Here is an 18,511-nt window from a genome sequence, read left to right as displayed (position 1 = left end):
TTTAAAAGCTGTAACATTTTAAACCAAGGGATATGAATGATTTCAACTTGGGTACATTGATTTATATTTTTTAACAATTATTTCAGGTTTGCATATTTAGAAATATATATTAGCTCAATTTGATTTCAGTGTTCAGTTATTTGAATTATAAATCATTATGTCCCTTCTAGCTGATCAGTCATGAAATATCTTTGAATTCATTTACATAATGGAATATGTGAGTAGTATATCTATTTCAGTGCAGTTGCTGGTTACCTAATGCATATTTTGTTATTTCCAATCGATTTCTTTATTATAATGTGTTTTTAAATCCTGATTTTAAAGCAATACATTATTTCCGTGTTAAACATAAGCTGGCACTCTTTAGCAATAGAAAGAATTATGCAAGATAAAAATCATCACCAGTTGGCCCCTATTAATGGAAACCTGTTTATATATTAATACTGAAAACATTTGTATTTAAAACATTAGTAACAAGTAAATGAAAAGCATATTATTTCACTGTAAAGTTTTTAAAGGTTTGTGGGATTACTTTATAATGCGTGTCTTCAGATACTTTTTGTTTTGTTTTTTCTGTTTTTATCTTCTTCAGAGTGAATCTTACTCAGTGTTTATGCTCAAAGCCAGTCTTTGATATTCTTGTATCTGACCAGTTGTTTGAAAATTGAAATCACAAAGGATCCTCATTTTTAGGAAGTACTAAAAAAGCCTCTTGTTTACTTGTCTTAAGGTAGTAGTCTCAAACTTTAGTGATCATCAGAATCACTGGAGTGCTTGTTAAAATACAAATTGCTGGGTCCCACCCCCAGAGTTTATGTTTTAGGAGGTATTAGACTGAGGCCTGAGAATTTGCATTTTTAGCACGCCTCTGGTGATGCTGGTGGCTCAGGGACCATACTTTGAGAACGTCTACCTTAAGATAAGTAGAAAATAGAACTGGATGTCCTAAACAGAAAAGTCAGGAACTTCTCCCATAGACACTTCTTTGTACAACTTTGTCTTCCCTAGGAAAAGGCAGTCTTGACATTTTTAGAGATGGTCTACTTCCCTAAATAATAATGTGTGTGAGGATGCTGCCATTATGTTAAGCCCTTGGATTTTAACTGAAGAGCCTGTTGCATTTTACAGCAAAGTTTCTGTTTGCCAAATTTGAAGCATTCCAAATTGGTTAGGCTATTATCATTTTAAAAGCCAGTGGCCTTTTTGAAATAAAGTTTATGTTTTCCCATCAGATTTTTTGCACTGGGCATGTATTAATACATTTAGCAAATACATTTGAGTAACTTTTTAATATACTCTTTAAATTTCCAGAACTAAATTTCAAGAATTCCAGATTCTAAATAGCTTTTTATAACATGCACAGAGTTGAAATAGTTCCGTCCTGGGGCAGCCCTCCACAGTCAGGTTTAATACTTAGGGATCCTTCTCCCTCTTTGAAATGCTTTCTAGTCATAAATTCTGGTTTCTATCTAATTGGGGAAGGGGTGAGATTGTTCAAGTGATCAGAACAAGTAAGCTGCTGGGAAAACTGGAGAGCGAATAAGGATCATACAGAGCAATCGAATGAACTTCTTATTTTAAATGCTGGGCAAGAAGGAGGAAAGTTACATTTCATTCAGAATTGTGTTTGTTTATTAATCATTATTTCAAGTTTTCTTCCCTTGAAAAACAATTGATCCCTATTTTTACTGCAATTTGTTATTCAAATTTACAGCAGTAACGTCTCACTTTGGGTTTTGGATAGATAATAATGAGAAAGGAAATTTCATTTTCTATTAGGCCCTCTGTTGGTAGTTGCCCTTATTACATCATCCTCAAAGGTTTGAGAAAACACAAAATATCTTTAGCTTTTTAAAAACAGACCCCATAAAAGAGTTCTACATTAATTCATGAATTATCCAAACTCATTTTTACCCTATTGATAAGGTTAGCTTCAACAGTTCTCAGGATTAATAACTTCACCATGTTAATACACCATGTTATTGTATTGTGGGGCCCAGGACAAAATGAAAATGTGGGGTGCCTTGTTCATAAATTATTAAGAATTTTAAGACCTCAACAGCAAAGCATTAAACCAACCACAAGCCCTTTTAAGCACAGGACCCTGTGCAAATGTGTGGCTTACACAGCCATGAAGCTGGCCTAGGTTATCTGTTAAAGAAATAATTTCTTCCTTTTCACTTCAGACTAACTCTCTCTAAGACTTCGAGACCATCTTCTTAGTTCCTGCACACCAGGATTTGGTGAATATAATTTCTATCTGCATGCATCGTAAATCTAATTATCTATTAGTTTATTTCAGTTGTTTTTGTTTTGCAGGTCAGTCTGTTTCCTGTTCAAGCTACTTGATCACCTTGATGATTTTGTTTTTCAACCCCAAACCTCTTCCAGCTTCATCTTTTTTTGTTTGTTCTAAGTGCAATAACCAGAGCTGCATCCTTATTTACATTTAACATAGAATAAGAATAAATTAGTGATTTTTTAATTTAATTCCATATTCATCTTAATGATTATCTTACTGGCCTCTTTCAATTCAGCAAATATTGACTAAGCATTTGCTAAGTACAGGACAAAAGGACAAATGAGACACAGACTCTGCTCTACCCTCACAGATTTTAAATTCTAACAGAATGGATCCTGATTCCAGACTTCCTTTCCTGTATTTCTCCTAACAGCTCCAAGTCCATTGTTTTATTAATATATTTTCTTTTTCTTTTTTTAAATTTAACTCAAATAAATTACTAATTTTCTGAAAATCTACACATTAAAAATAATGTGGGTATGTGACATTTTGATATTGTGACTTTGAGGGAGCTCTTTTTCTTCAAGGTCATATTGGCATAGCTTATATACAAACCATTAAGTATACAAGTAATGTGCAATCCAGACATCCTCACCCTGTCACTGAGCTTCCCACCACTATGGTGTGAATCCTGAATGAGGTGGGGTCAGAAAAGAGGAGAGGATGAGAGATGAAACAAAGGTCTAGAATGAAATAAGGGTGAAGGATGGAAATCAAACTGGATAATGTCTGTTACAGGAAATATTTAGTAATAAACAGTAGTAATTCTGCTTTTGTGAAACAGTATTAGAATATATTGCTTTATTTCAGTGAATACCACCATCTCCAGATGGTTTTGAGAATGTTAAATAAAACCAGTTTCAGCATACATGCCTCAGGCATACTTCTCTTAACACTTCTCATCAAAAGAAATGTTGATTTATTTCTTTGTTTTCTGTCTCTATCATCCATGGGAAAGTCATCTCATAATTTATCGGCTCTATTTGTTTGTTTTTAGTCTAGAATAAAGTCTGAGAATCCTCTCAACTCCTCTTCTATAGCCCGCTTCACTCAGTTCTTTAGATTCTTGCTTCGCAAGATTACCTTTCTTGAGTGTTGTTTTTGATATGATCGTTTCTCTTCCCAAAAGCCCGGAAACACTTCCACTTGCCACTCAGGTCAAAGTGAAATTATTGATTTGAACTTGAGTCCTTTAAGAGTACTTGACCTATTGAATTCCCATAACTGATTTCCTGATCCACCACTCAACCACGATTTGTACCTTATGCTCGGGCCAAGGAGATTTACTTTACTTTCCCCTGCACACGCTTCCCTATCCTTCACTGAAGCAACACATATGCCTTCTCCTCATTGGACACGTTGTTAACTCCTAATTAGGTCTCTTTTAAATTTTCAGGTCTTGGAAAGATTTAGTAAAGCCATCCTAAAATAGTTATAATCTTTAGTTACTGTGTTAACTGAAAGAACATGAACAAGTCATTTAATTTCTCTGAGGCTCAGTTTCTTCATCTTCATCTTCTTTGTCTGTAGAAAGGGAATATTATCTATCTCGTAGGATTTGGTAAGGATTAAATTAAATAATAAATGTGTAACCGTGTATGTGTGTATCTAGCACTTAGTATTAAATAAAGCGCCTAGTAATAAAGCACATAGTACTACTGACCCTGTCACATAGTGGCTGCTCACTAAATACTAATTCTCTTCATTTTTGTTCCTATCATCTTCTATTTTTCTTAATGTTCCTGAACACTTAGTTCTTATCTATATATTTGGGCATGAATATAATATAGCTTAGTATTGACTAGTTCTCTGTCTTATTAGGTTGTAAATTATTAGAGATTAGGACTCTTTTTTTCTTTCCTCTGTAGTTTCAAAACTTCACATAATGGACATTTGAGCATACTGTTAATCCCTGTTATTGAGTGACTAAGCCTTAACTCCTATTCCTTGTAAGTAATCATTAGTATCCCTTAAGGTGCTTTGTTTTGGTTATACCTATTTGAATTTTTTAGTCTAGTAGGGTTCATGAACATAATCCTACCTTTGAAATAACTAATATTTCAGTAATGATAATTTGTACCTGTCACCTATCTATCGTATTTTCCAACATATAATTTTCTCATCTGTGAACTTTCTTCTATCATCAGAATCTAATTCTATCTGCAAAAACTATTTGTAAACATGTATGGCTTGTAACTAATTGTGTAAATCAGTACCGTCATCCACCCTCTTGTGCTTAGTGAATATCATATATCTAATACACTACTCCTTTGATTCTAAAACAGAAATTTCTTCACATTTTAACACTCTATAAATAAGATATGTCCTACAATCGGTGGCATTTTAAAACACTTTTTCCTTCTTAGTAGCATTTAAATGATGTTTTTTATAATCAGTGGTGTTTTAGGTTTGGTGAAATACAGTACAAACTCAGTAAAGGCTTGATACTGGGAATTAAAGTCATACTTGGTGCTACTGTGCCTATCAGATTTTGAAACATCTATGAGATACACCATTCTTTTAGCTTTTTCTAGCCTTTCTCCATTTGCCGTACTAGTTATCAGTAAGACCATCTTTACCTTCCTCGCTGTTTTCATAACCACATGGATATAGACAGGAATTTTCTGGGAGTTTTGTTTAGTGAGTTAATATCAGCCAGGCTGTGGAGTTTGCTCAGTCCTGGATGTGCTGAAGGCTCATTAATGAGTTGGTCCCTCCTAGAAGAACAGTTTCCCTGTTCCTTCTGGGACCTCGTTCCAGTTTCAGTTATACCTCAAGAAGCTAGTGATCTCTGTGGAATCACTGGCTCTGCATGTAAAGTCAAATGGAGATGATGAAACCTAGTGAAAAGAACTTGTACTTCAGAATCAGACCAACGAGGATTAGAATCTTGGCTCTACCATTTACATGTTCCATGTATGACCTTTACTAAATTTTCTTCCTTACTACTCTAGACTCCTGCTACTGTTGCGGTTACTGTTAACCACCATTACTGCATTTACTGTTATGACCTGTTCTGAATAGGCCTCTGAAATCTAACCTAGTACTGCCACCCAACTAAAATGCTCCCCACTCAACTAAAAATGGCACAAGTTTATAAGAAAATGGCACTAGGTTTAGAAGAAACCTAGTCTCTTAGAGAAGAATGAGATGAAAGTGTGAAGATCATAAAGATGATGTATACATTTGCCTTTTTATTTTAAACATTATAGACCCTCTTAAGGGCCATAACTGGCTTTGAATTGAATTCCTATAAGGAAATGTAAATATTCAGATGAACTCTCATTTTTTTTTCTTTACTGAAAAAAGTAAAAATTCATTCTTAATCATTTTTTTTCTTTAGAATGTAATTAAAAGGCAGTGAGGCTGGACTTGGCACAGAATACACAGATGCAGTTCTGCAGAAAATGTGTCTTTGGCAGATGAGATTCTTCCTGTGAATGTTCTGTTTATTGCTACCATAAATATTCTATTGTCAAAACATGACTTGCTGTTTATTAGCGGCACTGACAGGAAGATTCCTATTAATGGCAGCATTCTTATTACCCATAGATCCTGTCACTTTTAACTTTGCAATTCTCAGAGAATTGTATTTGGTAATTACTTAAGATATTTCTTAGTTTATTGATCCCTACCCCTGTTTAACTGGGTGAAGTTTGAGTGGCAGTTTTCTGTTCAGTGATTTACACTGGGAAAAATCAAATCTTCAGATTTGTAGGCAGGGAAAGACCTGCTACCTATCAGCCCTGATCTTGTTACCCTTCAGCCTACCAGGAACATTCCATGTATTGAGCACCCACTGAGAGCAGTGCACTGAGGAAAACGCATAGATGTGGCCCCTGCCCTTAGAAGGTTTACAGTCTAGTATGGAGATGGGCCAAATCTACATGCTTAATATGCAACTGGAATGGTCACTTTGGTTAGAGGGACTTGAATCTAAATCATACTAATTGATTGTCTTTTGGAAAGTTTTATTTAATTTTTTTGAGTGTTTTCTTATCTGAAAAATAGAAGCAATACTGCCTGTCTTATGAGATTGTGAGAATTACCTTGCAAGTAGTAAACTTTCCGTAAATGTTAATTGTCTGCATCTCTGTGTCTTCCTTCCTGACGGATAGTTGGCAAAGACATTTTCATCATCTGATCCTCACAACAATCCTGTAAGATAGCTTGGCTATAGGTTTCATCCTCATTTGTTGGAGAGTGAAACTAAGGCTCAGAGTGGCTGAGGAAAGAACTCAGACTCAGCCAGCTGATTGAATGGTGGAATCAAGCCAAAAGCCCAGGTTTCCTGACTCATGTTCCAGTGTGTTTTCTACTCTTTTGCACCCACACCTGAGTGACTAAAATTTAGAATTAGGTTTATCAGTGCCGGTTTATGGAGGCAATATATAGAGTTCTATATTTGGAGATGATGTGGAGGGAAGGAGCCAGTGTTTTCATTGGAACATGAATGGAGTCATATAAGATTATTATAGCCTGCAAGAAAGGTAAAAATAAGTATGTAGGGAATAGTCAAGAGATGCCCTAGTTATCATAGAAAACACATGACTAGAGTAAAGTAAGAGAAGATGTTCGTATACTGAATAGATGTACTTAGAGCCCACATCAGCCCTTCCCTGATGACAGCATTAACCAGAAATTATTTAGGCCTTGTGATCATGTTTATGATTTCTCAACTTTATTCTCATTCTGAGTTGAACTGTTCAGGTGATAATACGGCACAGTAGAAAGAACGTGGTCTTTGGAGTCAAACCTCAGGTCAAATTTCAGCACCATCAGTCCATAGCTGTGTAATCTTGGGCAAGTAACTTAATTTTTGTGAGCTTTTATTTTCTTATCTAGGGATTAGAAATAATAAATAATATTTAACAGTGTAATTGTGGATATTAGGTGAGGTAATAAATATAAAATGCCTTGCACCTAGTAGGTACTTGAGAATTATTAGATCCTTTAAGCCTGTCCTTCAATACTTGATGCCATGCAATCTGCTACATACTCCTAATTGTATTCTGATCTTCTTCATCTAAAGTAGAATTTCCTTAGATTTCTACTAACTGAGCTCATTGTTTCTTAGAATTGAATAATTTTCTTTCTTGGTAGCCTATTATGGGTCTTTTATAATTATTTTATTATGAAATAATATTAAGTGAATAGAAGTTCTCAAGTTACACCCAAAATGTAAAAAGGGTCAGTTTTAATTTTCTACTATCAATGCTTTAATAGTAAAGAAATTTTTATCTTAATTATAAAATTCATTTTTCCTTTCCATAACTAAAATATGTATAAGATAGGAAAAGTAATTGCACTGGTTAATAATGGATTACCATTCTTAACAGAATGAAAGACATTTCTATAGGAATACTCTTTAGAAATAATATTTATTCTTCATAAATAAAAATTGGTGCCATTATAGTTCAGTGTTATTTTGTCATTTATTACCTATTGATAAGACAGATACATTTCCCCAGATTCCTTAACTTCTATTACCTATATCCTTTTAAAAAAACTTGTGAAGATAGATGCTGTGAAATTCATGCTAAAAAATCACACGGTAAGTTTTGTTTCCTTTTCTGGATTTAGAATTTTCTGGATAGTTTAGGTAAAGCATTGGTAACTTTGGATGCTCTTTTGCTTTCATCAGAGTGAACACTTTCCCTTTCTTGGCATCAGTGACAGTTACAGTCTCAGTGACTTCAGGTGCCGAACAACCTTCTACACAGCCCTCACTCGCCTTCTGATGGTAGAGCTAGGTAAGGTTAAGAATTTAAGCTTAATTAATAAGGGATCAGCAATATACTCGTGTGAATAAAGAAGTGGAATACTAATGAGAGCATATTTAACTTAGAATTTGCCATCTTTGGCAGTTTTCTACAGCTTTCTAAGATTTGAGCGTTCACTTGTTAGCATCAGAGCCAAAAGAAATCTCTGTACTTAAGATGATATTTTTCACTTCAAGTACTACTTGCATTAATTCTTTACCCCAGAATTTATTTTCTGGATATCCTTTGATCCATTAATTTTACTGCTATGAATCTAGGAATAATCTTAAATACAGAAAAGCTTTACACACAAAGATTTTCTTTGTAATGACATTTAATCTAGAGAAAAATGGAAACAATGTAAGTGTTCAGCAGTCGGGAATTATAAAAATATGGCACATCCGCTTACTTGATGGAATAGTTTGTAGTCATTAAAAATTATGATTTTAAGACAATGCAATACATGAAATTTTATGTTATAATATTAAGTGAAAAAGCAAGGTGTTAAACTGTGCAAACAGTACAAGCATGCCTATGGGGTGGCGGACAATGCATTAAAAAAAAGACAAATGAAATTCTTCAAAAATGTTAAATGTTGTCTTTGGATAGTGAAGTATAGGTAACTTTTCCTCATTTCTGATTATTTGAAATTTTCTTTAATGTATTGCTTTTATAATGGGAAAAATTAACTTGTTTTTAAATTTCTTTTCATCAAAAAGCTGAAGTTAGCCAGAAGTATCCACATGTAGTCACTACCTTAGGATGGGCACATAAGCCTCTCTGTGGTGCCCGTGTTACTCAGGATTCCCATTTTACTCCATGTTTGAATACTGCAGATTAAATTAATCAGTTTATAGACACATGAGAGCATTCAATCAATGATGATATCATCCTTAGAGAATATAATACTTATGATATTTTTTCTTCCTTTCTCTTACAATGTATTGATTGATCATCAACTTAAATATGAATTTTTTAAAAACATGATCATACAAAAGGAAAAAGGATAAATTTATTTTGCATATAAAAGGCATTGAACCTTGTAATGGAAAGATGACTAAACGTTTCTCTACTTCACATCTGTATTATTTTCATGCAGTTTCAACAGAATAAATTACCAGAAAGACAAACAGCCAAAAGTTGAGAGAAATAAAACTAGAATGATTAAGGAGCTTAGCAGGATCGATTTCTAAGGAAAGAGTAAAAGAACCATGTACGTATAACTTGGCTAAGTGACAACGAGGGCTTGAGGCAAAGAGAACAGTCTATAAATATTTGAAGAATGTAAACCAGGCATGCAAAACCCAATCATCTGCTACCTCAGGCAAGTGGGGGATCTGACTGAGTGACAGCTTTGCCTACTGCACACTGGCCTGTATTACCTCTTGGCTGCTGCCTTGGAGAGAAGAGGAGCATCCCAGACTCTGTTATTGTCCTCAGTAATCATTTAGAGAGCACACTGTGCCGAGCTCTGAGGGCAAGACAGAGACCGATCAGACATGCTGGCCCCTGTCCTCAAGGAACTTGCCCTCTTGCTTTCCCAGTTGTCCAAGCATTAAAGAAGACCTTGAAATTCTTGTCTAGACTTAACTTATTTCCTAAGCCTTCAAAATGCTCTTTTAATGACCCTGTCAGCCAGGGTGAAAGAAATGGGGAGACCAAAGTTAAAGAGAACTAGCTGGAGGAGATTTCCTACAAATAAGTCCATGTCACACATGTCTTCAGGACCTGGAAATGAATGGGCCAAGGTCGTTTTTCATCTTATCATCATAGACAAAAGAACCCCCATAAATATGTGGTAGGTTAAACAGTAGGGTAGCACTATCAGTATTCACAACACTACTGCACTTATCATTGCATTGATAATTGCTAGTCATAATGATGCCCAGAAAGACCCTGATTGTACACTGCCTTTTTGAAGACTACTTTTATTTAGTATTGCCTAATGTAACAGTGAGGTATGAGAAACTGAAGTAAAAATCTATAAATTTGAATAATTAATAGGATTTTATAGGTTTCCCAGGATTAGATTCCTTTGAAATATTTAACCCATAACAATATAAAGTATAAATTAATATTTTTAGTTCAAGGTTTTTTTTAAAAAAGGTAAATATCTGTTACATTGCAAGCCCTTTTTAGATACCTTGAGAGAAACAGAAAAAGACAGGCTATGTGGAAGTGCCTTGTACATGGTAGGTGCTCTATATGAGTAAATTGAATCTGAGTATAGATAAAACTAAAAACAACAGCAGCTACACTCATGGAACTTTCACATTGTTTGAAAAGAAACTCCTTCCTTGTTTATCAGTGTTTTTTTACTTTTTTAAATAATTAAATGTATATGATAAGCATCAAGTGATGATTTGTGGTATGTATGAGCTTCTTTCCCTTGTTAAGAACCAGAGTTGCTCTTCTTCCCAAAATATGTTGAGCTCCTTCACGGAGACTTTGCCTTTTTCATGTGTTCTAGCACCAATCTCAGCATCTCTACCTTGTATGTGCTCAGTAAATATTTGGTGAATGAATGACACACAAGGATACTGTAACCAAGATGCCATTGTTGTGGCTCCTGGAATCAGCTCTGCCTGCCAGGTTCTCTCCGGGAGTCGCTTTGATCGTTGGCCTCTCCAAGACAAAACAAATCAGGTGGCTGATTACTTTCACAAGTGATTAGCTACACTTGGCCAGTCTTGTGCTCGATTAGTCGCCTGTTGCTCTCTGTTCAAAGTGTTATTACTTTATAGATGATCATTTGTTGAGTGTTGTTGAACACAGTTTTATTATTTGAAGCCTTGTCTCGCAAACTAGGTTGACTGGAACATTGCTGTCAGAATTTCTGTATATATGGCGTTATAGTTTTCTATCATGTGTTCACTGTCATGGAAACGAGGAAAAAAGAGTTAGTGCTATTGTCAAAAGAAGCACAGATCCATGTATTAAATGAAAGAAATAAAAATATTAGGTAATGAGAATTCTCAAATTAAACAAAGAAAAATTTGTAAAGGAACTTTTTATATCAGATTTTTTTGGGCAGGGGGAGATCAAATAGAAAAAAACTCCTAACCAACCTGCTTGCAAAGCTCTGGATATGATTCTTGGATTGAAATATGAAATGTATTCTAATTGAATCCTACAAAATAAATTAAATATGTTTTGTGTATAAGCCATGCACATTGGAGTGATTAGAAAAGGGGAAAGAAATTGGGTGTCACATTAATTGGTATTTACTTTGAAATGCATTTTGGTTTCTACTCAATAATTTGTACTTTGTATGAATTTAATTAGATGCTGTGTGCCCCAGGTTGTATTTCAGATGAAAATGGTGGATTTTTTGGCAATAAACAGTTGTACCACTTTATCAGTTTGTTCCGTGGCTAAACTAGACAAAATGTTCACTTGTATAAAGAACAAAATTGAAAGCATTTCATCATCAGAATGATGATGTTTCATGCTGGTAATGTATTTTTTTGTATTCTGGGCAATTATAAAAATTAATGCAAAAACTCCCTTCACAAGATAGCATATATACAGAAGAAAATGTGTGACCAACCATATGTGCATGCATGTTAGCCCTTCCAAGAATCACTTAAAGTTCCCTAGGTTATTTTTAAATTAACTTTGTCAATCTAATAAACTAAGGGAAAGATAATATTACCCAAGCCAGTAAATGGAGAACCTCCAGGGAGCTGTTCAGTATAAAATACTTGAATAAATAAAAACCTTCTATTTTGTTTAATTTGAATAGAGGTGAATTCAGTTGACAAATATTGGAGAGGGAAACTGTGGAAAGAACTACAGTAAGGCTTTTTGTTTTGTCGAGAATTAAATATTATTAGTTGCAAATTAAATTTTTACCAACCACAAATTTAGAATTGCTCAGTGTCACTAACACTTGTTTCTCCTTGGACATTTTATTATTGCACCCTATCTTGAACTACTCAGATGAGAAGCATATTGTTAGGATCTGAGTGAGCAATGCTTTCCTTAGATATTCGAACTCTAAGAAGCAGTCATTTCTTTTTTAATGATTACGGTGATACTAATATTAAAATGGTGTTTATAGACTTTCAAAAATAGTTCTCTCTTTAGGGATTAGGGTAGCATAGTATCCATCTACCTTTGTGGCTTATAACAGGTAATTGGCACCTGAAGATATCTCTAGCTTAAATTTGAGAAATTTTAAATAACAGGTAAATGAGTTGAATAAAAAGGAAAGAGTATTCTAGAAATAGCTACTAAAGATAGAAGTAAAAATAAACAGGAGAAGAAAACTTTGCTTTTCTTTATTAATAACTAACATTTGTTTACAAATGTCTAGTTTGCACACCACTTTCATACACATTGTCCTGTTTGATTCTCACAACAGCCCACATGAAATAGGTATTATTGCGTTGTTTATCTATTAGAAAGGTGAAGTACAGAGAGATTAAATGGCTTGCCCAAGATCAGTCGTGTAACTTGTAGCCCTCTGCCCACATTCTCATTCACTTTTGCTAAGCTGTTACTTCACCTTTCATATTCTCAATCAATTAGGAAATGTAACTTTTTCTTCTTTACTTTTATTTGAACTATTTGGACTTAATGATTGATTTGAGGCTTGGGGGGCAATGAGAAGATGGGAGAAGGGATTACTTTCCAAGCTTCTATCAAATAAAGAGATTCATGTTTATTATTTGCCCTATATAGTTTTATGGTCAGTGAAAGTCAAATGTAGTTTTTAAACTTTGTCCTTATGTCTAATAATTGGACAAAGCATATTTCTTCTCATGGATAAAGGAACACAGAAGTAGATATCCCAGGAGGGTTTAGCAAGTGAGAAGCTTGATCAGAAATAGCTAATGTTCTGATAGAAAGAGTACATCAGTCTATCACCTGTGTCCATGACTTGGCAAAGACTGTCTGGAAAATAGACATTTGGGGGGTGGAGGGAGTGGGCAATAAGGGGTAAAGAAGCAGCTGGAAATACTTAGAATCTATAATGAGATAATTAAGACTAATTAGCTGGCCCTGTAGGCAGAAAGTAGCCCATTAAGTCCAGATCCAGTTGTAATAACTTACCTGGTTTTGAGGGTAGAAAGTCCAGAGCACCCCAGGGAATGAGATGCTTCAAGGGTGAAACTTTGAAGGTAGGTTTCTTAGAAAAGGAGTACAATAGTCTGCAGGCTTGGGGCACTGTATTTTCCTTCTGGGAACTAAAATAAACATTCTGGTTCCCTAGGGAAAGGAATTAAAGGGAGCCTCAATTTTCTCATCTATTAAATGGAGATATCTACCTTGAAGAGTTGTCATGTGGTTTAAATAAGATAAAGACGTGTGGACCAATTCCTATCACAAAACAAGTAGTCAGTATATATTAATTAATTGAATGCACCATTAGGGGCACTGTCTGACACTAGGACCTCAAAATGAGGCAAGTTCAATACCCTTAATGCAGCTACTCTGCCTTCAGTACTTGGGCTATTATTTTCCTATAGAAGCAAGAGTTGATGATACTTCCTGACAGATACTAAACCATCCTGCCCTGCCTGAAGCCATAAATCATTTCAAAGCCAGCTAGAACTCCCAGGTAGTTTAGAGGGAAACTGAAATGAAAACCAGATTCTGGCCCAAATTAGAGAGATCTAGCTAGGCACATTTCTCAAGGCTTATTCTGATAAAACTTTAGAAGTGCTATCCTAATGAAGCACTGGGGAACAGCAGATGCTGTGGGCCTAGACCTGCAAAGTCATTGGTTCCTATCAGATTGTCTCTCCTCTTAATTCTCCTTAGTTTGGAACAGAGCTTCATAGCATTAGACTTGACCTTTACTGACTATACTAGTTTCCTGTTACTGCTGTAACAAATCAGCACAAATTTAATGGCTTAAATATTACAAATTTATTCTTTTACATTTCTGGAGATCAGAAATCCAAGATGGATCTCAGTGGGTGTTGGCAGGGCAGCATTCCTTTCTGGGGGCTGTGAGGAAGAATCTGTTGCCTTTTGCAGCTTTGAGGCTACCTGCTTTTCTTGGCTCATGGCCTCCTTTCTCCAGGAGCAATGGGTCAACTCCTCCTCATGCTGCTATCTCTCGTCTTCCCCTTCTGCTTCCCTCTAACACTTTCAAGGACCTTTATGATTACGTTGGACCCACCTGGATAATCTTCTATTTAAAAGTCAATCAATTAGCAACCTTAATTCCCCTTTGTCACATAACCAAACATATTCAGATTCCAAGGATTAGGATGTGGACATCTTTATGGGGCCATTATTCAGCCTATCATACTGACCTATCACTAATACCAAAGTATTTCACACACTTATCAAACAATAAATCCTGAGTAACTGTCAGCTACCATCATTTATTATTACCATAATTATTCAAATTACTTGCTTCTCCTTGGCCACTCCCCCCCACCCCCAGTAATCCAGCTGCTGTTTGCATTTGAGTTTGAGGAAATGAGAAGTTTCACTGTTCTGCATACATTTGAAGGTGGGAGAAGCAAACCCAGATTTTTGTTGGTGGTGGTTTTTTGGGTTTGTCTGTTCTTGAGCTTCACATACCATAAAATTCATCCTTTTAGAGTATACAATTCAGTGGTATTTAGTATATTTAGAATGTTCACAAGATTGTACAACCATCACCATTATTCAATTCTAGAATATTTTTATCACCCCAGAAAGAAACTCTGTACCTTAAAGTACTCACTCTTCATTATCCATACCCCTAATCCCTGGCAGCCACTAATCTACTTTCTGTCTCTGTGGATTTGCCCATTCTAGGCATTTAACATAAATGGAATTATATTATATGTAGCCTTTGTGTCTGGCTTCTTTCCTGCAACATAATATCTTTGAGGCTCATCAGTATTTTAGTGTATATCAGTACTTTGTTCCTTTTTGTGGCTGACTAATATTCCATTATATGGATAATACATTTTGTTTATCCATTTATCAGTTGATAAACAGATGGGTTCTTTCCACCTTTTAGCTATTACGATAATGCTGCTATGAACATTCATGTATCAGTTTTTGTGTGGACATATGTTTTCAACCTTCTTGGGTTTATACCCAGAAGTAAAATTGCTGGGTCAGATGGCAACTCTGTGTTTAACTTTTTGAGTAACTGCCAAACTGTTTTCCACAGTGCTTGCATCATATTATATTGGCTGTCCATGTTACATTCCCACTACTGAAGATTTTAAATTGTATGAAATAGCAAAGTGTCCTACAAACAAAATATCTGAGAGCCAGCCTACTAGAAGCACTGCTGTTTGTGCTTTAATGCGACTGCTCTGAAACTCATAAAATTAATAACTTTCTTTTGAATCAGAGCCTCAGAAGTCTCGTAGAGGGGATCAGCTTTCAGTTTTACCTAAAAGCTGAAGAAGTTATTGTTTTTATCTACGCATGACTGAAAACTTAGAGTAGCATGTTAATATTTACTTTTTCTGATGCCAGTGAAAATATTAGTCTATAAATTGGCACTTCACCTTCAAATCATACTGGTTTCTGGGCCCTTGTCTTTTTAGAAAAAAAAACTAGCAGCTTCAATTATTATTCTTAAAATGGTCACATATACATTTGACATACTAAATTATATGACTGCATACTTGAATATGAAATTATAAGAGCGTGAGCTTATGTTTTCTTCTTTCGTATCAGAAACAGTAAATGATACCTCTATGGGTAATACAAATGAGGAAAAAATCTTTAGTAGATGTATAAAGTTGTTTGATATAAACGAAAATGAACAGTTTTGCAGCTTAGATGATACTACATATCATGTGGCTGTAAAAGAGGAACAGTGCTAACTGAAATATCAACATTTCTACAGGAATAAAGCACCAGTATCTCACAGTTCCCTACCTTAAACTCAAATGATTGCTGAGAAATTCCTTTCTCCTCACCAGAACCAACCTGATTGTTCTTTACCCCTTCTAACTTCACATAGCTCCAAACTACGTCCCTGACTTCAGTCTCTACCTCTGATACCTTCCACCTCATCAGAGACATAGGGAGAAGAACATGGGCTTGGGAGTAAAGCAGACCTAATTGGGGATCCTCATTCACTCACATTTACTAGCCAGAGGATTTTGAGCAGACTACTTAACTCCTTTGAGCCTCTCTGTTCACATGTGGAGTGGGGGAAGTTATCATACAACTTCATAGAATTGAGACCATTAATGACTTGCAACAGTGATTGAACACGGTAAGAGCTACATAGGTGTTAAGTAAATTAAGTGCCAAATTCATTGCCTGCACATAATAAGCACTCAGGAAATAACTACTGTTATTCAGTCACTGCACAAATATTTCTTGAGTGCCAAACATTGTTCTAGGCACTGGGGATACAGCCATGATCAAAATAGACCAGGTTCCTTCCCCCCAAAGCTTACATTCTAGTAGGGAAGATAGTGAATACATATGTAAATTAGTAGCCAGTCATAATAAGTCTCATGAGTAAAGTAGTTTATGAGGTTTGAAAGTGAGTGAGGGTCGGGGCACACAGTGCAGTATTATTTTAGGTAGCGTGGTCAGGGAAGGCCCCCCTGAGGAAGTGACATTTAAGTGGAATTGCTGCTTATGTTGCTGTCTTTAGTATTTGCCCCTTGATCTCTCCCTGCGCATTTAAGTGGCTCATCTCTTACGCTTCTGATATCCCTATTTGCCTCAAAATTTGATTGAGGAAAGAGATGGGGTCAGGAAGTTTTTTCATCTGTAGCTCAGTATATTAAGTGGAGGGTTGAAATGTTAATGTCCTGAGTCTGTCTTTGTTCTAAGTAAACATTCTTACCTTGGGAAAGCTTTGTTCCCAAAGGAAGGGTATTGGGCAGGCAACTTTGTGGTTATACTTTATTTGATCACCTCTCTAAGTCCATGTTAAACTCAAAACAACAAAAATACTAACAGTTGTCATTTATGAAGTACCAAACACTGAGCAAGGGGGCTTACAGATGTTTGTCATTTAATCCTCATAGCTAACTTCATCAAGTAAATATTATGTCTCTTCATTACAGGTGAAGACACTAAGGCTTAGATGAGTGAAGAGACTATCCAAAGCCAGATAGCTAACAATAGCAGAGCCAGGAGTCAAGCTTAGAATTTCAAAACATCTACTCTTTCCAGGACCCTCTGTCTGTGTGCAGTGATCGTTATCAGTTCTCAATGATTCCACGTTTATAAAATACTTTATCTTAGAAGAGTAAGATTACATAGTTTAAATATAATGTGCATATATATATTATATATTTAAGGATTTGATAATGTTTACTTCAGTTGGTTATTGTATTTATTTATTTTTTGAGGAAGATTAGCCCTGAGCTAACGTCTGTTGCCAATCCTCCTCTTTTTGCTGAGGAAGACTGGCCCTGAGCTAACATCCATGCCCATCTTCCTCCACTTTGTATGTGGGACACCTGCCACAGTGTGGCTTGCCAAGTGGTGCCATGTCCACACTGGAGATCTGAACCGGCAAACCCTGGGCCGCCGAAGCGGAATGTACACACTTAACCACTGCGCCACCCGGCCAGCCCCTAGTTATTGTATTACTCTATGTCAGGTGTTAAGAAATAAGGGCTTTTTAAAATTCACCTTTATTGAATAACTGCTTTTCATTCAAATACAGTATTTTCCTAATACATGCCAGGTACTGTTCTAGGTGCTAATACTATAATAGTTAGTAGTAGTACTACTACTATTTAATATTGAGCATCTTCTATTTTTCATGTGTTAACATTTAATCTTCACAATAACCTACAAAGATAGGTATTTATATCCTTATTTTGTAGATGAGAAAACGGAAGCTCAAAGTGATTAGTAAGTATCCAAAGTTAAACAGTATGTGGTGGAGCCAGACACTGGGCCTGTTTATTTCAGAGCCTTACCTACATCATTGTCCTTCACTGAGAAATGTGAAGATGCACCGTCTCAGCTCTCCAGGAGCAAAGCCAGAGATACTATCAGTGTAGGCCGATAGATCTAATAATTTACATGCACGTTATAAATTGTATCTCAGTTAATCCCCATGGTAACCCTCATCAAGTGGTAGTAGTGGTGGAATGATGTAGGTGGTATTATTAGTGTTATTATTAGCTAGATGCCTAAATATCTGCAATTCAAGGGAGACTGATAAATGCTATCTATAGTAGAGAGTCAGACAAAATGCTATGGAAACCCAGTGGGAGAAGGGGGAAAACTTGCAATGGGGCCTTAGAGCGTACTTGCAGGGGAGCCTAGCTCAGACACTGGGAAAGCTGTCATTTGACCTAAGCTTTGAAAAATAAGAATGACTTCTGTAAAGGTCTCTTAATGTTATCACCATTTGACAGAGGGTGTCTTTAAGAGGAATAACTTGGTCACGTAGCCGGTTAACAGAGCAGGGATTATAATTTGGTTTGCTTTACCCTTCACCTGGGACCCTGACCCTTGTCTAGAACAGCATAGCAGGAAAGACTCATTGGCCTTT

General features: G+C 35.8%; 1 protein-coding gene across 12 annotated transcripts in view; it reads left to right on the top strand.

The window, feature by feature from the left end:
- The window catches only part of RANBP17 (RAN binding protein 17), a 335,841-nt gene that overhangs the window by 245,322 nt on the left and 72,008 nt on the right, over positions 1–18,511 (top strand). For all 12 annotated transcript variants that reach the window (XR_011425471.1, XR_011425470.1, XR_011425469.1 and 9 more), the window contains 2 exons: positions 7,793–7,856; positions 7,947–8,055. Coding sequence is in view for 9 of the 12 variants with exons in the window: in XM_023617254.2 (XP_023473022.1) it covers positions 7,793–7,856; positions 7,947–8,055 (173 nt within the window). In the remaining 3 variants the exon portion in view is untranslated. The remainder of the gene's footprint in view (positions 1–7,792; positions 7,857–7,946; positions 8,056–18,511) is intronic.

Source organism: Equus caballus, chromosome 14 (assembly GCF_041296265.1).
Source record: "Equus caballus isolate H_3958 breed thoroughbred chromosome 14, TB-T2T, whole genome shotgun sequence".
Taxonomy (NCBI): Eukaryota; Metazoa; Chordata; class Mammalia; order Perissodactyla; family Equidae; genus Equus; species Equus caballus.
This window is presented reverse-complemented; position numbering and strand designations above follow the sequence as displayed.